This window comes from Bemisia tabaci, chromosome 2 (assembly GCF_918797505.1).
Source record: "Bemisia tabaci chromosome 2, PGI_BMITA_v3".
In the NCBI taxonomy this organism is placed as follows: Eukaryota; Metazoa; Arthropoda; class Insecta; order Hemiptera; family Aleyrodidae; genus Bemisia; species Bemisia tabaci.
Window position 1 is genome coordinate 74,055,850 of NC_092794.1, and position 22,159 is coordinate 74,078,008.

At 38.9% G+C, this 22,159-nt stretch overlaps 2 protein-coding genes across 2 annotated transcripts in view; both read left to right on the top strand.

The window, feature by feature from the left end:
- Positions 1 to 9,657, top strand: part of LOC140223801 (uncharacterized) — a 28,415-nt gene extending 18,758 nt beyond the window's left edge. The window contains exons 7-9 of the mRNA XM_072296228.1: positions 4,193 to 4,361; positions 5,887 to 6,087; positions 9,441 to 9,657. Coding sequence (XP_072152329.1) covers positions 4,193 to 4,361; positions 5,887 to 5,970 — 253 coding nt within the window. The 3' untranslated portion in view covers positions 5,971 to 6,087; positions 9,441 to 9,657. The remainder of the gene's footprint in view (positions 1 to 4,192; positions 4,362 to 5,886; positions 6,088 to 9,440) is intronic.
- The window catches only part of LOC140223928 (DDB1- and CUL4-associated factor 11-like), a 30,640-nt gene continuing 14,452 nt past the window's right edge, over positions 5,972 to 22,159 (top strand). The window contains exons 1-8 of the mRNA XM_072296451.1: positions 5,972 to 6,087; positions 9,441 to 9,657; positions 10,916 to 11,017; positions 11,570 to 11,729; positions 14,159 to 14,305; positions 15,226 to 15,404; positions 16,166 to 16,258; positions 17,362 to 17,608. Of these exons, the coding sequence (XP_072152552.1) occupies positions 5,972 to 6,087; positions 9,441 to 9,657; positions 10,916 to 11,017; positions 11,570 to 11,729; positions 14,159 to 14,305; positions 15,226 to 15,404; positions 16,166 to 16,258; positions 17,362 to 17,608 (1,261 nt within the window). The remainder of the gene's footprint in view (positions 6,088 to 9,440; positions 9,658 to 10,915; positions 11,018 to 11,569; positions 11,730 to 14,158; positions 14,306 to 15,225; positions 15,405 to 16,165; positions 16,259 to 17,361; positions 17,609 to 22,159) is intronic.

A 22,159-nucleotide genomic window follows, 5' to 3' on the forward strand; every position in this document is an offset into this window, starting at 1 on the left:
CTGCCTCACTTGCAAAGCCGTCACCGAGCATCGTTAGGTATGCTGCCTCACTTTGTGATGCCCGCTCCTCGGCTCTCAGGGCGAGCGGCATCATTTAGAGAGGTCGGACGCCAGCGCCCGACGGCGCCCGGCACGGCGAGGCGTGGGCCGCCGCGCGGACGGGAACCGAAGACAAAGGGGTATTCCGCGAATTCATTGCCAAGTCTAAGGGTCGCACACCCCGGCAGTCTTCTGGGAGAGCCCCGTAGGTAAGGAGGTTCGGGCTTGGAGAGCGATGCCGCATCAGACCGACAACCGAGCTCCCAGCATCACAAGATGAATTGCTTCTTGGTCACTTTCGTAGCATCAAACCTCAGCATCAGGGCGAGATGCCTACCCGGGCGGCACTAGGGTGCGTCAAAAAAAATGAAAGTCTGAAATGTTCCGCTCCCCAGGCGGCAATCGATGACGTTTGGTAAAAAAACATGTTTGCCAAAATTTGGGCCAATTTCAACCATTTTAAATGGTGCCAAAGGTCAATTTTGTGATGAAATTATGATATTTTGGTTTAGACCTCGATTTCGTACAAAAAACTCGATTTTACGCTGAAATCGTGCGTTTACGAGAAAAATGCCAAAGAACTCGACTTATAGAGGATGAAATTTTACACTAGGGGAACGTCTTTGTAACCGATAAAAATCAAATTGAACTAGAAAAACTCAACTCGGTATTTATTTTTTTGGTCCTCAGAATTTCCGAGGTCTTACAAAGTAGAGGTTTAAAAGACTAATTTTTCACGAAAATGAGTCGAAAGAGGGTCTAAGTGAACTGTAGGCAAGTGTTGAGGATGCAAATGTCATCAGAACTTCCTCAGTTTCAAAAAAAGTTCCAACAATTTTGCACAATCCTCCAAAAAGTGTACGGCTCGAGAAGGAGGATCGTGCTATAATAGTAAGGGGAAAGTGCGGTTTGACCGGGAAAAATTGCGTAACAAACTTTCCCTATGTAATCGTCATCAATAGGTCCCCCTGAACAACTTCCTAAAAGTTAAAAATGGCCCGACCCCGGAACAGTCCTCAAAAAAGTTAAAATTGTAAATGGCGGCCGTAATAAGAGGGTCCGGGAAATCGGTATTTTAAAATGCTCATTCTGTCTCATCATGTTAGGTATCATTTCCTATGTAATTTTGGTCGTAAATTTCATTAAGGAATTCCACAAGGTCCTCCGGCCAAAGAAGGCGCTCCAAATCAAAGATGGCGGCCAAATGTGAAAGGCAGGAGGTTGCATTGTTTTAAATATTCACCGAAGGAACAAGGAATGTGAAGTGTTATTATTTTCATGTATTTATGGCCAAGAAACTTAAATTTGATGTTATAAACGTATTTAATAAAGGAAATTAAAGGAAACATACAACTACCGAGAGAGACGTAAGTTCAGAAGGGGCCTTGCGTAATTCATTTATGAAATCTACGACCAAAATTACATAGGAAATGATACCTAACATGATGAGACAGAATGAGCATTTTAAAATACCGATTTCCCGGACCCTCTTATTACGGCCGCCATTTTCAATTTTAACTTTTTTGAGGACTGTTCCGGGGTCGGGCCATTTTTAACTTTTAGGAAGTTGTTCAGGGGGACCTACTGATGACGATTACATAGGGAAAGTTTGTTACGCAATTTTTCCCGGTCAAACCGCACTTTCCCCTTACTATTATAGCACGATCCTCCTTCTCGAGCCGTACACTTTTTGAAGGATTGTGCAAAATTGTTGGAACTTTTTTTGAAACTGAGGAAGTTCTGATGACATTTGCATCCTCAACACTTGCCTACAGTTCACTTAGACCCTCTTTCGACTCATTTTCGTGAAAAATTAGTCTTTTAAACCTCTACTTTGTAAGACCTCGGAAATTCTGAGGACCAAAAAAATAAATACCGAGTTGAGTTTTTCTAGTTCAATTTGATTTTTATCGGTTACAAAGACGTTCCCCTAGTGTAAAATTTCATCCTCTATAAGTCGAGTTCTTTGGCATTTTTCTCGTAAACGCACGATTTCAGCGTAAAATCGAGTTTTTTGTACGAAATCGAGGTCTAAACCAAAATATCATAATTTCATCACAAAATTGACCTTTGGCACCATTTAAAATGGTTGAAATTGGCCCAAATTTTGGCAAACATGTTTTTTTACCAAACGTCATCGATTGCCGCCTGGGGAGCGGAACATTTCAGACTTTCATTTTTTTTGACGCACCCTAGGGCGGCACGTCAGCATCAGGCATCGGCGCTCGAGGTCGGCGCCGGCGGGTTGCGCGCATCAGGCTCGAAGCCTTATGCCCGCAGGGCCGCTACCTGGGCATACAGCATCGCCGCTGATGCTGCGAGCCGAGGCGCCTCAAATCCCTAGCGCTGATGTCACGGAGTGGAGGGGGGACGCCAGAGGCATCCGGTTCATTTGTTTGACAGCAGCTAAGGCAGCACTGTGCTGCGGCGCGGCGCCGTCACTTAGCTCCCACTTTTAGCGCGGTGAAACGAATTTTCGGATGGGTATGAGAATAAAGAAGATGACAGACTGATGAGGAAAGTCCCGAGTTAACCGAACTTTTTATGGGATCTTTTCAAGTTTGGAACTAAAACATTTGACCGAGTTCGAGGATTTTCCATGTTAGCCGGACATTTTAGCATTGCGTAAATAGGCGAAAAAACGAGACGCAGCCATGATTACCGAGTTAGCGGGGTTTCTGGCTAAAGCGGGTTCCAAGTTAGCAAGGCTCTACTGTATTTCGAAAAAAATAAACATCCGGTAACTTCCAAACATAAAATAAGGAACAAATTATATGATTAGTCTTCTATGATAGAGAAAAAATTGAAAAAGATTCTTTTTTCCAAAGACCTACATGATTTAGATGTTTTTACCTTGTATTACTATTGTAATGTGTTCAATGTACACAATCTCTAAGTAGATTAATGAGTTTCAGCAAATTCTGTCATCAGCTGTTTTTAGATATAACACGGTTTTTTTTCTTCATATCTTAACGGAAAATTATGCCAGACGTCTGAAACTCGATACCAACACTGTAGAAGAATTGTGGATTCTGAAAATCCCTAAAATGCTCGATAACCGCTGTTCATATAGATATGGCTTCATATGTCCCCTTTCCAAATTGTCACATAAATCACAATTCGTGCAGTTGATATAACTTCAAGTAACTCTTAATCAAAATATCAACATTTTCATTTAGCATTGGTTACAAAACAATTGAATTTCCCGCTCTAAAGAAAAACAAGGCTACTTGAGTCAAATCCCACTTTACAACAGTTTTGGCAGGTCTCTCCATCAAGCAGTGTTTCCGCCCCAGCCCATGGTGCTCAAAGTGTAAACAAGTCAAACTGCAATAGTGGAGCCAAAGCGCTGAGATTGAAGCTATGATATTTTTTTACTGCAAATACTGCTACAGTAACGTTTAGTGTGCGATTTAACTCAAGTAAATAATCATATTTTCTATGAGTGGGAAGTTTGAGTCGCTGCATTAAAAAACGTCAATATCTCTGTCAATAATTTTCTTGTCACAAAAAGTGTTCTACGTGAAATTTTGATGAGAAAACACATGTTGTAAGTAATGCGTAACTTTGCACTTTGTCTAGTGGTCCATTATGAAAATCCCCTTATAGCAATTGTTGGTCTAGGGTAGCCATTTTTTTTAGAATTCGTTCTGAATGCATTTGTGTGTTCATTTAAGGTGATTCGATGGACGCCATATTTTGTGTCAGAACGGCATGAGATATATCGCATCAATTGGTTCCATTTTTTCAGCTACTCGTCATTTTTCTCCAATTTTGAGATCGCAATTCTGTTGTCAGGAGACTAAAGCACTCACCAATTTTAACGAAGAAATTCAACATAATAAAGGCGTGGTTTTTTTAGAGAGAAAATATCGCATTCGAGTGCAGTTTCGATATCAGTATCGAATGCGATGTTTTCTCTCTAAAAAAACCACGCCTTTATTACGTTGAATTTCTTTGTTAAAATTGGTGAGTGCTTTAGTCTCCTGACAACAGAATTGCGATCTCAAAATTGGAGAAAAATGACGAGTAGCTGAAAAAATGGAACCAATCGATGCGATACATCGCTTGCCATTCTGACACAAAAAATGGCGTCCATCGAATCACCTTAATGAATTTACCTCAACTGATTTGTTCTCCTTTGATTTTTCAGCATTTTATCAAATCCTGAAGTTCTACGTCAACTCCAAAATTTGCAAGCTCATCTCTCGCAAGCTCAGTTACAGAAAGATCAAGTTGATGTTGAAGAAAAAATGCGAAGGCTGCAAGAAATGAAACAACAAGAAGAAGAGTTTGACCGACACCTTGCTCAGACAGTGCCGGTAATGTATTAAATATCTTCATCATAGGCTGGATTTCACCAATGAGCTTGTTAACTTGTTCCTAATTCTTGCATATTCAGAAACTACGTTTTCTCCTGATCAAGCAGAATTTTTCAGATTTTTTCGAGCCGTTTTCCCCTCCAAATACGACTGTTGAAGTTTGAATTTTTAAACATCGTGTTTGCACGCGCTTTAGCGGCAGTCCAATATGGCATCAAAATTAGCCTCCCGATTTCTTGCCACACATTTGACCTTGCGTCGTCAGCAGTATTTCTACGCATTCGAATATCGAGGCTAAGCAAAACAAGCAACCGGCTGATATGACACATTTTGACACGGATTTCATTCGTTTTCGGCTTATTTTATAAAATGTTATTCGTTCAACTAAAATACATAACCCTGCTTTACAAATACCTCGACCTGCAATCTTCTTGGAACGTTGGGAAATCCAGGAATATCTTCCAAAAATGTGTTAGTTATATGTGTGAGGGTGTGTTAGTGTGTGTGTGTGCTTATCACTTATCTGGAGGTGTTAGTTTTTCAATTTATGTGTGAGGGTGTGTTAGTGTGTGTGTGCCTATCACTTATCTGAAGGTGTTTGTTTTTCAATTGAAATCGTCTCGTTTTCAGTGTTAGGGTTATCATTGCACATGATTTTTACAATGTTTGTGTTCATCAAAATATTATTATGTAAAATTTTTCATCGAAATCCGTGGTTTAGTTTTTTTTATATTCGAGCTTAAAGTTGCCCTTTCGCGCGATAGATTTAAAAAACCGAGCTGGTCTGGTGGGCGCGCGGGAGCGAGTTAGGGGATGAAGGGACTCATTCGCGCTCTCAGCGAAGATGTTTTTCGATAATAGGCGACATTATCCGTGTTTTCAAAAAGTTTCATCGAAATCCGTGGTTTAGTTTTTTTTATATTCGAGCTTAAAGTTGCCCTTTCGCGCGGTAAATTTAAAAAACCGAGCTGGGCTGATGGGCGCGCGGGAGCGTGTTAGGGGATGAAGGGACACATTCGCGCTCCTAGGGAAGATGTTTTTCAACAGTCAGAGGGATTGTTGGCCTTTTCAAAAAGTTTTATCGATATCTGTGGTTTAGTTTCTTTTACAATGGATTCTTAATGGAGCTGGACGTAAACGGATGCGCAGCGCTGCAGCGGTAGTTTTTTGTACTATGGTCGCGGGCCCAGAGACTTGCCCGGACGCGGGCATGCCCTGGCATGTTGTTCATGCGCCGGTCTGATAGAGGTCTGATAGATTAAGCGCGGTTTATTGCATTATTCCATTATTCTTTCTATTCTATGTGTACTATGATAACCATACAGTTGCATGGGACTGGGACTACAGGGACTATCAATTTCTCATGTACGATATCCGAATTCTACTCATCAGCCTCTTATTTCAGACATTTTTTAGTGTTCGCGTGAACTTTTCGTGCAAAATCAAGTTCTAGCTGCCCCCGTTTACTTCTTCCAACAGTTTCAATTGTGTGATTACTTATGCTATCTCTTCTCGATCTGTGCAGGCCCATGTCTTCGGTCTTTGTCTGACGATGGAGGTTTTTTTAACTGTGCCTAAAGGTTTTTTTCATGGGTATATTATCAACTAGGATGGATCCAGAGCCGTCAAGAAGAGTTTTGAGGAGCAGCTCCAATCGAAACTCCGAAGCTAACAATAGGGAACGCTCAGTGGATCTGGTAGCCATCGAGGACTATGATGATAGAAGGTTCCAATCTGCTTTATTTATTTAATTAAAGTATTTATTTAGTATTAAGTATTTATTCGAATAAGTATTTTTATACAGCTCATAGTTACTCTCACTGAGACTTTCCTGGTCTTCTGTGTCTGCATTTCCTTTGATAAGAGAATGGAACTTGCGCTTAGGTATTTCAAGCTTGGTGTAATGGGCCTGTTGCACCATTTTTTTTTTTATTGCTATGATGGAAAGAACTAAGGCTCCTAATGTCACAGGAATTTTCCCAGAGTTTTTTATCACCTGAAACCCCCATAAAATCAACTAAAAAACGCCTCAAAATTCGAATTTTTAAAACGGTCACTTTAACGCGGCAACGGATCCCGTACCCTCGTTACGTCACATCGCATGACAAACTTGGTCTTTTCTTACAAGAAATTGGCAGCCGCTTTTCAAATGTAAATAACGAGTCAATTGATGATTTTTTGAACTAAATGGAATTCAGAAATAGACTCCTTTGATGTTCAAATGCTTAAAACCTTCATTAGATAAAAAAGAACCGATGGTATAAACCCTATTTTTAAGGAAGACCGTATGTAGTCAATGGGCAATTGTTTACATCTGCCACAGTGATAACATACATGTACGTTAGCTCAATAATTAGAGTCAAGTGTTTAGCAGAGATTCTGTCCTGAGCTCCGAAGGCAGGGCAATGGTAAGACTGACGAAAAATCCTGCCAAATTTCTATCGGAAAATGTCTGGTGCGCAGTCAGGAGCATCGATGTTCCCCTTCTGCAGACTCTTGGCACTCCGCACCTGGAGATGGATTTTCTGTCAGCCCTCGCCTTCAGGTAGGGACAGGCAGGGCTAACAAAATATCCTGCGGGTCAAGACGGAATCTTTTAAACTGAAAGATCCCTTTTATGTAAAAAGAAAATCTGCACAATTGCTCTTCTTTTATTTATAGGATATAGAATTTGGAGTAAAACGACCATAAGGAATACTAAAAATACTAATAAGAATTGTCAAAATTATCCTTTGGGGCCGTCCATTAATCACCTAAGGCAATTTTTCCGATTTTTAGACTCCTCCCCTCCCCCCCCCCAAGGCACTTGTAAGGCTGGCCAAACCCCCCCCCCCCTCATCTGCCGTTTAAATGCATACACCAATGAAAAATGGTGTTGAAACAAATCGGTATGTATTGTTTTAAACATGACTAATCGCTGCTAGGAGATCATGAAGGATAACAGTTGTACCTACATATTGAAAAAAGTAACCAATTTTTAAATGCAAAAAGTTCAGAAAAATTACAATTTAACAAAAAAATATTAAAGGTCTAAAAAAACTAAATTTGGACTAGTAAGTCTTTAAATTAACGAAATTTGGAAGAAAACGAAATCTGAGCGTTTGGCTTACGTAAGGCAGATCTGGACCCTCTCCCCCGGTAAGTGCCTTACATGATTTGTGGACGGCCCCTTTGTAAAGGTTTATACTCATACGTTTACTGCCCACTAATGTCACATTTATGTCTGTCTTTGGAGTCCGCTTTTTCCTCTAAAAGAGAAAGAAGATAATTGGACGGTCCATGTAAAATTAGGGTCCCTGTATACCCTTAAACACTTATGTATTATATAGGGGCCCTACACCCTAGGTTCAGAGGCTTTTCTTCAAGAGGAGCCCTCTTCAATTACGTGCGTCATAAAGCACGCCTCGCTCTTATTTCATGGAAGAAAGTATTCCTTTATAGCCACTCGCGGTACTTATGACTCTGTGTGTAGTATGTTGACAGCAACAATTTTATATGCACTGAGTCGCAATCCGGGGGCCGCTCACCCTAAAGGCGAACACGCTGTCTCCAGGCCACTGCGGATCATGACATAAATGACGGAATTGCTAATTGATTAGGCAATTAAAGTTCTTTCTTTCTCCACCAGAGCTAAGAGCAGATGCGCATCGGTGACACGCTCCTGCTTACTGATGATCTGCGGCAGGGTTTTCTGTATGTCCTAGAGCCTTCTGAGCCAAGACTGAATCTCTGCTAAACTCAAACGCCCAATAATTAGCCATTTTCATGAGTTTTTACTTCTTTGTTGCTATTTGAAGGTAAGTTTCTTTTTTAAATCAATTGTTTGGTGCCTTAAAATCATGTTAATAGCTCTAATGGTACACATTGTTACTTATTAATTCAGAACACACTCCGGCAATCCAACGCTCAAACCTGGATGTAGCGAGTCAGTTGTTATTTCTTAATATTTACCCTTCAATGTTTCACTGAAGACACCAAAATGATAGTATCAATCATTGATGATAAAAAGAACTTACCTTTGACAATACTGATGAGATGAGAAGACCGGTATGTTTTGGATGAAGGCAAGGAAAGTAGACGCAGGATCCTTCTTCGGTTCCCAAACTTATCAATACATCTCTCTGCATAGTGTCACATTAAAAACACACAGGATCTTAAAGTAGTAACATAAGTGTATTAAACGTGAGAATGTTCTGAATGATATTTAGATGTTTGTTGAAGAGTTAAGAATGATTTACACGCATTGAGAGAACATCCATGGATTGAGCGTTGGACTGCGGGAGTGTATTCTGAATTAATAAGCAACAATGTGTACCATTATAGCTTTTAATATGATCCTAAGGCACTAAAGAATTGATCTACAAACGTAATTTACCTTGCAACAGTGGCAAATAAGTAAAAACTCATGAAAATGGCTGAATATTGAGCTAACGTCCATGTCCGTTGTCACTGTGGTAGATGGAAACAATTGCCCATTGGCTACAGTTTTACTTAAAAATAGGGTTTATCCCGTCGGTTCTTATTTATCTAATGAAGGTCCCAACCATTTATACGTCCTAGGAATCCATTTCTGAATTCCATTTTGTTCAAAAAATCGATTGACTCGATATTTGCATTTGAAAAGCGGCTGCCAATTCCTTATGGGAAAATGCATTGTAAGTGATGAAAAGACAAGGTTTGTCTCGCGATGTGTTGTAACGAGTGTGCCAGATCCAGCCCTACATTAAGGTGACCGTTTCGAATGAGTCGGTTCCATAAACAGTTTTTTCTGAGTTTGAGAGGTCATTTCAAGCTTTTTTATCAGGATCATCGTTCTTTTCGTGAAATTTGCCATTGGAATCAGTTATCAATTCTCAAGTCCCTGCACCTTGCAACAGGCTCATTCTCCAGATCTCAAAACATTTGGTGGAATATTGGAGATTTTCATATTTCAATCTTACTACCAAGGAGCATTCATTTGTATTTCTGATATGATGCTGCAAGCCCACAGATATCATCAGTTCACATTTGAACTTTTCTGTCGATGGAACATCACTTGTGGCTTCTAAGGAATCTTAACTTTTGCATTTTGCTCTGCAGGAATGCGGACTCAGTGTATTTCTTACGATGGTTTTACAATCCTGATGATGATGACTATGATGAATTAGATGATACTGAAGATGACTATGATGATACAGAAGGAGACGATGATGACAGTTATGATGACATGGTCAATATCCATTTTGATGGGATCCCAATGCGTAGATCCATTCCTCATCCTCGTACCGATTTGAAACCGAATACCACCAAATTGAAGGTGTGCACAGTTAATTTGATCATTACCTAAATGTTTTAATAGGAAATAACTCGAAGCGATTCCTTAATTGATATTTAGGTACGGGTCAAAGTAATGACCATACTTTACTAAGAATATAGCAACGGTGCTAGAGCGGACGCATCGTATGTTGAGACAAATGTCAATCTCTGATTACCACCAAATGAGCACCACTCAACAGGATAATACATGCAGTCAGATGGTATTACTGATGAGTGGTGTTCTAAACAATACTTGACTTTTGTCTCAACATACGGTGCGTCCGCTCTGAGGTGAATTGAATAGGCAAATTTGTATGTGTTCTACAAGTAATTACCTTATCATTTAAAAATATGCTTAAATAATATCATTATTGATTAGGATTATGGTTGATTACCTATGGTGCAAGTGGTGGCTTTTTTGTTTCTTAATCAGCTACTTCGTGCTTCTAGTGTGATAGATTTGCTTATCACTGACGATAGATACCTTGCCTGAAAAGGCCATCTAAGGAACGAAATATCTACTCAGGCACATTTTCATGAAATAAATTTTAGAGATAATTATGGCTCGAAATGTATTTTCATTTAGTGGCGTCATCTCCCTGGAGATTCTCCTATATAGTGAATTGAATCCAAAGAATGATAATGGTCTAACCTCTTTCAGTGCTGTCTTGGAGTCTGAATCTTTGAGTCTTGGATGTATCTTGCTTTTTTTGTAACGGAAGGCTAATAGTGGCTACAGATAAGAAATTTTTAAAGTTGTTGTTGGTGTTGTAGCTACAGAGATCTAGGAGTTAATTTCAGGCCTTAAAATTTTCAGAAAAGGCTTAAGTATCCTATACCACAGTTAAAACCATGAAGACAGACGACTGCAGATCAGAGTCTAGTAATGGGTGCGGCAATTTGTTAAAAAGTTTATTCATCTCTGTTTAGTTCTGACTATTTCATTATGCAACTTTATTTGGATTAAAGTCTCTAAACAATTGACTGAGTCAGTCATTTGACTCCATCCCCCAACTGCTGGTTTTTGTGGCATGGAATATAAGAAAGGCATATCTTACTGAAAGATCGTAGCACATTCAATAGAAAGTGAGAAATTACTTTTTTAAATTATGGTATACTACTACAGATAATTGATCGAAGTATAATCTGCAATTTTTCTCCTTTTTATAGTCAACCTTTGCTGTCAATCTCTCCTATCTTCAAAGTTGTGTCGAAATGTCCGGTAGAGTCCTTAATTTTGTTTGCTTTTTTTCCCCCAGAATAGTGACTTCTATTTGTTGATGCAACAAAATGCCGGACTCCGGCACAACAAAGCCAAAGAGAGGCCTAACAGTGTTCTACAGATGATCCAAGCCAGACAGGTCAGTCTTGTTCTATCAACCAAAACATTATTGTAATCTATCTCAAATGAATTCACCCTTGTCATCTGCTCGCACTCTAAGCAATGAAGGTATCCTTGGAGTAGATGAACGCAAATGCGGTCCCTTTTATGTCACCATTTATTTAAAATCCCTTCATTCATTGAGGTGAAGACTCATAGGTTTATGCATCATTGATGTCACCAATGTATAAACTTGGACTGTGAATCTATGACAAACTATGAAAACATGGATAAATGTTATCATCAGTGTCAGCGTCAAACTAAATGAATCCATCAGAATATATATATATATATATATATATATATATATATATATATATAAAAAACAGTGAACTAAGTAAATGAAATTACACAACCTTTTCTTTTATTTTAAATTTCTTAAAAAAATACAAAATTCTTGTGCAAATCCTCCATTGATAGATTTGATAGCAGGTTTTATTCACTAAACTTGTAGCCAATTTCAGTTAAATTTTTGGTGGTACTTTTGAGGTTCAATATCCTATGTAAATAGTCGCGTACTTTCTTGATGCAGACTGGAATGTTTGGAGCGGACCGTTTTACAGCTGGTGATCAGGCTAAAATATCATCATCATACTTCCCAACCCAGTTGAACCACATCATCAAACATAATCAGAAACTTTTTTGTGGCGTCTACTCCAACGATGGCTCAAGATTCATCTCTGCTTGTCAAGGTATTCTCATTTTTAATCTTTACCTTGGATATCGAACCTTCTAGCTTCGTTTTGTTTTTTTAAATTTATTTGAATAATATTTTACCACTGTAATCTTTTTAGGATAGATTTTGAAGACATCAAATAGCTTTATAATTCTGAGATTCTTACGTGCCATTTGAAAACAGCCAAAGTCCAGTGTCCTTTGTTTTCAATTACTTCATTCTACATAGGCTGTCCCAAAACAACTGAGAGTAAGTCTGTATTTCAGAAACAATAATGGATATCGAAACGCGGTTTGTGGAAAATTGTAGCTCATATCTTTAGCTATCCAACGAGACCAAGATTAGCTCATTTGGTCAAAATTTTGCTGAGTTACAGCAATTTTCCGGAGCCGTGTAAAAAATAACCCTACAGGATTTTTGAGTATTTTTTTCCTTGTCTGAACTGTTGTTCCGAGAGTCGTGCAGTTGATCGCAACTTTGTGGATCACGTTGGCACTGGTCTAGATCCAAATTCTAACATGTTTGCATGTGCTTTCATTGCATATCAGAGTTTTCTTAAACTTCCCTGACAGCATTGTCTAGCGTTAATGACACGTGTTCTCGTTTGGTACAATGAGTTCGCCCGCGGAGCTGAAACAAGAGCAACGCTATGCCATCTGTTACTGGGTTCGCCGAGGTTTAACTGCCTCTGATACCGTGAAAGAGATGTTAGTTGCTTATGGAGAAAATTGACTTGGGGAGAGCACCATTTATCGGTGGCATGCAGCTTTTTCCGAGGGTCGCGAGTCGGCGGCTTTGATTCCGCATGGCGGCCGAGGAAAGTGTCATTAACGCTAGACAATGTTGGCTTCACTGAGCTCAGGGAAGTTGAAGAAAACTCTGATATGCAATGAAAGCACATGCAAACATGTTAGAACTTGCATCTAGACCAGTGCCAACGTGATCCGCAAAGTTGCGATCAACTGCATGACTCTCGGAACAACAGTTCAGACAAGGAAAAAAATACTCAAAAATCCTGTAGGGTTTTCTTTTAAACGGCTTCGGAAAATTGCTGTAACTCAGCGAAATTTTGACCAAATGAGCTAATCTTGGGCTCGTTGGATAGCTAAGGATACGAGCTACAACCTCCCACAAACCGCGTTTCAATATCTACGAGGGTCATCCAAAAAGTAAGGTTCCCTACCTTGTATCTTCCGAACGAAAAGAGATCAATCAAATCTGTAAAAACGTACATATTAGGCATACTCTAAGCTTTAAAACAAGCTCAAGTTTTTGAAAATCGGTTGAAGACTTCGCGAGAAAACTCAATTTTACTGAGACAACCTCCCGTCGTCGCGTGCCCACCTCCGAGGTCAGGATGCGCGGAGAGTCCCTTACTTCAGACTCGGCTTATCGCCTCTAAACATCAAATCGAAAAGGAATTTAAAAGATTTTATCAAGTAGGCCTTACCTTACTTTTTTAGATAGTCTCCGCATATTTTTTGACATTTCTGGTTTCATTACAGCAGCTCTTTCATGCCTTCCGCGTAAAAGGTCTCGTCTTGGCTCCAAAACCAGTCATTGCCAGCGATCTGCACCTCTAAATTGGTTGGAAATCGCTTTCCTTAGTGGGAGTTTTTCATCTCAGGAATAGACGAAAGTCACCTGAGGCTAAATTAAGAGAGTACGGAGGATTGGGGAAAAATTTTACCACGGTAAGCAACTGATTTGGAAGTGCAGATCGCTGGCAATGACTGGTTTTGGAGCCAAGACGAGACCTTTTACGCGGAAGGCATGAAAGAGCTGCTGTAATGAAACCAGAAATGTCAAAAAATATGCGGAGACTATCTAAAAAAGTAAGGTAAGGCCTACTTGATAAAATCTTTTAAATTCCTTTTCGATTTGATGTTTAGAGGCGATAAGCCGAGTCTGAAGTAAGGGACTCTCCGCGCATCCTGACCTCGGAGCTGGGCACGCGACGACGGGAGGTTGTCTCAGTAAAATTGAGTTTTCTCGCGAAGTCTTCAACCGATTTTCAAAAACTTGAGCTTGTTTTAAAGCTTAGAGTATGCCTAATATGTACGTTTTTACAGATTTGATTGATCTCTTTTCGTTCGGAAGATACAAGGTAGGGAACCTTACTTTTTGGATGACCCTCGTATTATTGTTTCTGAAATACAGACTTACTCTCAGTTGTTTTGGGACAGCCTATGTAGTAAGAAGGCGACTGGAGCTGTTTGGGGCTCCTTCTCTTTAGTCCACTACTGTAGTAATTAACTGTTAAAGATTTTTTAATCTTGTGTTTAGAAGGCTTCCACAGTTTTTTGCAGTTTTCTCAAGACTAGAGGAAATAGACGAATGCTGTTTTTGCAAGATGCAGATCAAATGATCTTGCCACTAGATCAGTCTTTCACTACTGACTGCTTAATTTCTCCTCATCAACTGATAATCTTGTCTTTTTCTCAGATTGCAACATTACACTGTATAATTCGGAAAGAGACGAGTTCAAACCAATAAGTACCATCACTGGTCGGGACGTAAGCTGGAGCATTCTCGATGCAGTATTCAGTCCAGATAATAATTTTATTGCTTACTCGAGTTGGTGTGATAGTGGTAAGTTTCTGTCAGTCTTGTTTTTTTCACCATCAAAAGAATCTGCCGTCGGAGGAAAGCAATGTAAACCACTAGCAAATGCGGAAGTAAAGTTTAGAAGTTTCTTAAAATGAATTGCACGTTTTGTATCAATAATTCAGTTATTTGGGGGAATAGATGAGCAACAGATCATGCTTTCCTCAAATTTTTGCGTAAAAATTATTAGATTGTCTACTTTTGAGCTAAAACCAATGAAGATAAAATCAAAACACTGGATTTTTAAAGCCTAAAGATACATAATAGTTTGATTCTTGCAAGCTTTCTGATTTCTAATCATTTCAGAACTGAGTTTCGTTCATGCAATCCTCTCATAGACAAAAAGTACTGATATATTGTCAGGTTTGAAATCACTTCATTTTGGATATTGAGACCACGATTTTACATAGGCTGAATCTTTCTTGATCAAGTTTCATATTTGTTTACAATCCTTCTTGTACTCTTGGCAATGACAAAATGGAAAAACTTACTCTAAATTACTTGAAGTTGTGAAGCGACACTTGATCTTTCAGTTTATTTGAGGACCTTAATTTTCGAGTTTAAAACCCCATTTCACCCTCCTCCGCGATTTCAGGACAGTGAACTTCAGGTTAGCCCTTGAAATCTTAACTCTGCATTATTGGATTTACATTTCTTCTTTCATGCACAAGACTTAGTTGTATCCAAACTTCAGCAACGTCAAATTTTGCCCAAAAGGGTTGATACGCTACAAATACTTTAATAAATCGCTTGCTTTCATCGAATAAATAATTTTGTAGTAGTGTTGACTTTTTCATTTTCTCAATTTTTATGTGAATCCAATTTTTTTTGGAAGAAGAACTTGTTTGATGGGTTATTTTATTGTTACGACATGCCTGCTTCATAGATTTATTTCTCTTTCTTAGTGCATCTAGTTCCTTTAAATAAAGATCCAGAAGACCAAATCTCCCTATCAAGTTGCTCTGGAGAAAGGCGATTTTGTATTTTTTCCTTGGCTTACGCTGCAGATGGCCAGAACATAATTGGTGGTGCAAATGATGGCAACATTTACATTTGCCATTTGGAGCGAGACAAACATACTAGAGTGAGTTCAAAAATCAAATCTTTTTGATCCTTCATTCATTGGCTTTTAAATTTTGAAGTGGTTATTCGTCAAAGGTGAATTTAAATTTTGAAGTGGTCATCAACTCCCAAGCCCAAAATAAGCTCTCAAGTTAAGGCCAAAATGGAGGGGATATCCCACGCAATCCTGAGAGTCCTCGTCTACATGCAGAGATAGGGAGCAAGTACATTGACAGGGCTGCCACCTTATTTGAGGACTCTAAAACTGAAATCACGGCAACCCTGTCAATGTATTTGCTCCCTATCTTTGCATGGAGAGTTTGTCTTGATGTAGAGGTGGACTCTCAGGATAGCGTGGGATATCCCCTCCAATTTGGCCTCAACTTGAAAGCTTTTTTTGAGCTTGGGAGTTGATTTCAGAGAAAACCAGTGGCACCATCGTGTCTCTCGCGAACTTTTACATAAGAATCAATCGTCAAATTGCAAATCCCTCACATATGCAACATCTCCATTGGTCTCAATTATCATTCATTTCATTTTGAAGGTTTTTTTTTTGAGAAGTTCCTTTCAAATCAATTTACTTTTTACTTCTGTAAAGTCAACTCAAGAGAAAGCACAGTTGCCTCGATATTTTTCTAAATATTTTCTCAGCATATGGATATCGTCCACATGTTTTCATCGTATTTCAAACCATCTTGTGCCTGTTAATAGTTTTTAAAAATATAAATTAATAATTGTTGCTCAAACTGCTTGCTGTATCATCAGTTTTGCCATTGTTTTTAGATCAAAGCTCACAGTCGGGATGTCAATGCAGTAAGCTATGCAGATGATAGTTCTCACATATTATATAGTGCTGGCGATGATGGTCTCTGCAAGGTAAGAAAAATCATTGGCTTATTTTTGTTAAGATGTCCGACAAATCTGCTGTTGTGGAGGGCATATTGGCAACTAAAAATATTCTTTTACTAATTAATTCCACTGCAATGCAGAAGGCTCTTTTTGGTTGATTTTACTTCTTGCAACTGAAATAGCTGTGTTTTGGCAGTCATTTTGCACCTGTCGAATTTTGTGAGCAAAAGCTATTTTGTTAGGCCGCTGGGTGCATTTATTTATTTTTTTTTTTTTTTCTAACTACTTCAAATAGCCCTCAAGGGCTAATCCCACGCTTTAAGTCCCATCCCCCCTCCGTCCCTACTGAACCAGTCCCAGGCAACCATTGTTTGAGACCATCAAACTCGGGTCGCCTGGCCGGGAATCGAATCCAGGACCTCCCGATTATAGAGCAAGCGCTACAACCACTACACCATAGGAGGCCGACAAGCGCTACAACCACTACACCATAGTAGGTCGATTACTGTGAGCTGATTCTGTAAGTTATAATTTTTTCATTATTAAAATGTTTAAAGTGCACTCAGTTCATAGGAATTTTCCTGGATTTTTTGCAAAAAGATTTCCCCGTGAAAAACGAGTTTAAAGTTGCATAATTGCTGTCATCATTTGAATGTGCATCATTAGGGAAGCTTAGATGGCGCCTGATAAACATTCCTCTGGCTGTAGGTGCATTTTCGATTGCACCGTGAGGTATAAAAGAACAAATTTAAAGAAAATTCCCGTGAACAAAGTACATTTGCTGATTTTCAAGAATGCAAGAATTAAAAATTACCGGTTAAGCTAATGGATACGCTTTTCAACAGTTTACTCTACATGCGTAATACTAAGCATGCATGCGCAGTATATGAAGTACTGATAAGAACAGTTTCTTTCTCACTTTTTCTATCATTTATTTTTGAAGAATAATAACTGGCATTTTTCATCAAAAGGCCTGCTAAAAAATATTATTTTCAAGAAGTTTGAAGATGCATATTTATGGAGATGAAAGGAATGCAACATGATGGTCCTAAAATATAAAATAAACATTTTTTTGCTTAAGTATATTTTGCTAATGCAGAATCAACTTTCTTTTATCAAACATTTTATAGGTTTGGGACACCCGCACTTTAAATGAAAACTCACCAAAACCTGTCGGAATCCTTGCTGGCCATCTGGATGGAATCACTTACATTGATTCTAGACAAGACAGGAGACATCTCATCACCAATAGCAAAGATCAGTCCATCAAATTATGGGATATTCGTATTTTTTCCTCTGCAGATGCTCTCAACAAAACTGAAAAAGCCATTTCATCCCATGCATGGGATTATCGGTTCCAGAAAGCCCCCAAAAAGTGTAAGTATGCTAAGTATAACTTCGAGGGTATGAGGAAATGCAAAAACTCCAAGGAAAATTTTTCAAATGAGTAGGTGGTCATGGTTTGTTATACAACAATTGGTTTCATTTACCTTTAAAACTGCTTGTAGGAAGCAATTCACATTAGAGGGAAATTCAAATATTAATTGAGGGCACTGCTGACTAAGGACTTCAAAGCCTATAGGTCCATTTATCGCTCTCATCGGCTTTTTGGATTCCTTGTACCGTGGACTATACTTCAGTATCAATACAGCATTGATAGGTAACGGTTGGAGGTCTCCAAACCTCTTTTTAGTCGTGCGGCTAAGCCGTATAGACTCTAGGTTTTGCCAGAGGCTAAAAAATGTTCACACTTTTAGGCTAAGTCCAAGAGGAGAATTTTCGAGGAACCAAGAAACATATGAAGTATTGATATCGGTGCATTTTGGCCCAATGGAGATGTTACATGTGCGAGGAATTTGCAATTTGACTGTTGATTCTTGTATAAAAGTTCACGAGGAACACGATGATGCCACTGGTTTTCTCTGAAATCATCTCCCAAGCTCAAAAAAAGCTCTCAAGTTGAGGCCAAAATGGAGGGGATATCCCACCCTACCCTGAGAGTCCACGTCTACATGAAGACAAACTCTCCATGCAAAGATAGGGAGCAAATACATTAGCAGGGTTGCCGTGTTTTCAGTTTTGGAGTCCCCAGATAAATTAGTAGCCCTGTCAATGTATTAGCTCCCTATCTTTGCATGAAGAGTTGGTCTTGATCTAGACTTGGACTCTCAGGGTAGGGTGGGATATTCCCTCCATTTTGGCCTCAACTTGAGTGCTTTTTTTTGAGCTTGGGAGATGATTTCAGAGAAAACCAGTGGCACCATCGTGTTTCTAGTGACCTTTTACACAAGATTCAACAGTCAAATCGCAAATTCCTCACACATGCAACATCTTTATTATGCCAAATGGAATTTCTGATCATTTAGCCATGGTTTGGTAGCGTTTAGCAATCAACTGTGACCATAATGTAAAGAACCCACACAGGTGCCTTTCGGCGGAATGTCGCCCTATGGCATTCTTCATCATCAAGTCACTGTTGAACATTTACTGTTAAATAGCGTTTAGCAACCAAGTATAGCCAAAATTTCCAGAACTCATACCTCAGATGTTCAAAGAGTGTTAACATGTGTCGCCAAATGGAATTTCTGATCATTTAGCCATGGTTTGGTAGCGTTTAGCAATCAACTGTGACCATAATGTAAAGAACCCACACTGGTGCCTTTCGGCTGAATGTCGCCCTATGGCATTCTTTATCATCAAGTCACTGTTGAACATTTACTGTTAAGTAGCGTTTAGCGACCAAGTATAGCCAAAATTTCCAGAACTCATACCTCAGATGTTCAAAGAGTGCTAACATGTGTTGCCAAATGGAATTTCTGATCATTTAGCCATGGTTTGGTAGCGTTTAGCAATCAACTGTGACCATAATGTAAAGAACCCACACAGGTGCCTTTTGGTTCAATGTCGCCTAATGGCATTCTTTATCATCGAGTCACAGTTTAATAGCGTAAATAAGCAACCAACGGTGGGCAAAATGTCAAGACTCCAAACTGGTGCTTTTTGGCTGAATTTCGCCCAATAGGATCTTTGATGATTTATCAGTAATGGTTGATGTGTATGTTGATTAATTTTTACTGTCTAAAAGTGAATCCTGTGGGAGAATATTATAAGGTTGGTTCAAACAAGTTTTAGAATTTTTTTCCTTAGCGCTAATGGACCCTAAGGGACAACTTCAATTCATCGAACTAAAAGTTTTCATGTTCATAACCATTTTTTAACTGTCAGAACTCACTAGACCACATTATATTCATGATGAATTTAAAGAATTTCGCTGTCAAAAGTTGAGTTCTCCTTCAATTTAGCACTTTTTGTCATTACCTTAAAGACCATACGGAAAGTGCTAAATCTACGGAAAACTCAACTTTTCACAGCGATATTCTTCAAATTTATAATGATTATAATGTGGTCTAGGGAGTTCTGACATTTAAAAATGGGTATGAACATTTAAGGGTTTATTTTCCTTGAATTTAAGTGGTTTTTCAGGGTCTACGGTAAGAAAAAAAGTCTAAAACGCGTTAAAAGTTACTTGAACCTACCCTATAATGTTGAGCTATGACTTCAACTTTCATGATCCCTTACTTGTGCCTTTCAGCTTGATTTCGCTGAATGGAATTATTTATGATTGAAGTCGTGGTTGAGTTTACTATGCTGATAAAATATCATTGGAAACTTTAGGTTTCACCATCATAGTCTTCTAAAAATAACCATCAGCATTACTGCACCAACCAAAATCTAGCCCAAAAAAAAAAAAATAATTCGGCTGAAAAAGTGGGAGAAGTTGGGATGTGCAGTCCCAAAATAAAAATACCTAGCTGTGATTGGACATAGCTTTGCTTTCATTGAGACTTTCAAATTTTATGAATAAAAAACAGTAAGCGTTTAGCAAAAACAGTTAGTTTTGTCCTTACCTGTAGACCATACAAAAAGAGCTTAATTGAAGGAGAACTTAGCTTTTGACAGCGATGCTCTTCAAATCAAGAGTGGCGGTAGCCACCCCCGGTCGAGGAAAATGACGTCCTACTAAAGTCCCGATAACAAACAGGTGGCCGACACTCTTAGTCACAGGCAACTCCCTTAACTTGAAAATTGATTCGATTCCCATTCGACTGCAGCCCAAACGACGGCTCGGATTCCTACGATCTTGGTGTCTACGGACGCATCTCAATTAGGACTACAAAGTGGAAGAGTTTCATTAAGATCCATTGAGTTTTCAAAAAGTTATAAGCACTTAATGACCCAAAACGAGGAAAATTTTACTTTTTACTTTGCCGGGAAATTTGAATTTCAAGAATCCAGGGTCCTGAGAAAGTCACTCAAACTCCGCGATAACGGTAAACCTTAGACCCATAAAAGTGGGTACCTAAAGAATCGCCATGTTACCGTGTGTGCCGCTTTTGACTTTATTTTAACATTCCAAATGTTTTAGAAGAGAAATTACGTAAAAACGACTAAACTGACTGCCGACCTCCCCGTCAAGACCACCTTTCACAGCAGATTTCTCGCTTACACGTTGGCCGATTCCAGTGAAACCTACAAAGGATCAAGGTTGAGGATATGAGGATTTCATTTCTACCACATTTAATAGGGCTTCATGGCACGGATAATTCAGCATCGGCTAATATCTTTCACAATTTTAGCTGTAATCTTTTGAATTTAGAAAAAAACCGGTAGTGGTTCAATCAATGCTATTGGTTGATTCCGTTCAGGTCCGTCCGAGTTACGGGAACGAAACGTCGTCGATTATACCAACCTCCAGCTGCTGTATTCATTTGTGAATAATGAACAGATTTAATTTAAAAGTTCAAATCATTTTAGATCTTAACTAATATTACACACTTATATTATTACGCCCACTTTTATCCCGATACACTACTTCATTGGTTTCTTAAAAATCTCAAGTGATTTCTGGTCGGTCGTTACCAACCTCTTTGACTAGTTGTGAATAGATTTACCTAATTTGGATAAGAGTTCAATTCTTTGTAGATGCTAACTACTATTACTCATATTATTACGTCTCACGTGTTCTACTGGAGCCCGATATACTATTACCTTCGTTTCTCTTAAAATGTTCAAGTGATATCTTTATTTTATTGAACGATATGTGACAAATTTTTAAGTGAGGTTATGTCGTCATGTTTATGCCAGTACCTGACCTAAGCGATAGATGTAATTCAGGTAAATACGTCAAAGAAATTACACCGAAATTGTGCCAAACTCTCCAAAGGAAGCAGCATTTACATCACAGAATGTATTCTCACTACGAAAGTCTAAAAATTACTGGAATATGAGCCTCGGTCTTCACATGCGACTGTCACTGAACTTCGACTAAAATTTATTCGCTCTATATCTTGCCATCAACCTATTTGCTCTGGAGTGATTATGCTTCTCTGAAGTGTATGTTATTTACATTAAGAACATGTTTCCTTCATGATTTATCTTGGAATCTTCCTATCTCTTCTACCGTTCTTGTTACGCATGGCTTGCGAACCTGAGTATGTGAGGCACAATTCCATACCTTTTCGGAACAGTTCAATCATAGGTCAACTTAATGTCACATAATCAAAGGTCTTTGACTGTGAGCATTTGCTCAAATTGGTTTCTTCTGAGTCTCTTTGATTTTGCGTCAGGAGTTGTTAGAAACTTCATTTTGCCCAACAATGTATAACAAGGTCTTTAATGAAAGGTATGTACCCGTTTTATTCTCATAATTTCATAAGTTGATGATAAAAATACAATGAAGGCTTCATTTTCTTGCATAAATTGCTGTGTGAAATGGGTGCGTTCATTCCTCCTCTATTTAAAAGAGTAACAGAATGTATCGCCCATCTGTTTAGAGGACTTCAGTATTAAGATACGTAGGTACGTGTTCCTGCCTAGTTCCATTGGAATAAGTGCGATCGTGTTAATCAAGGCTAAATACAATTAGAC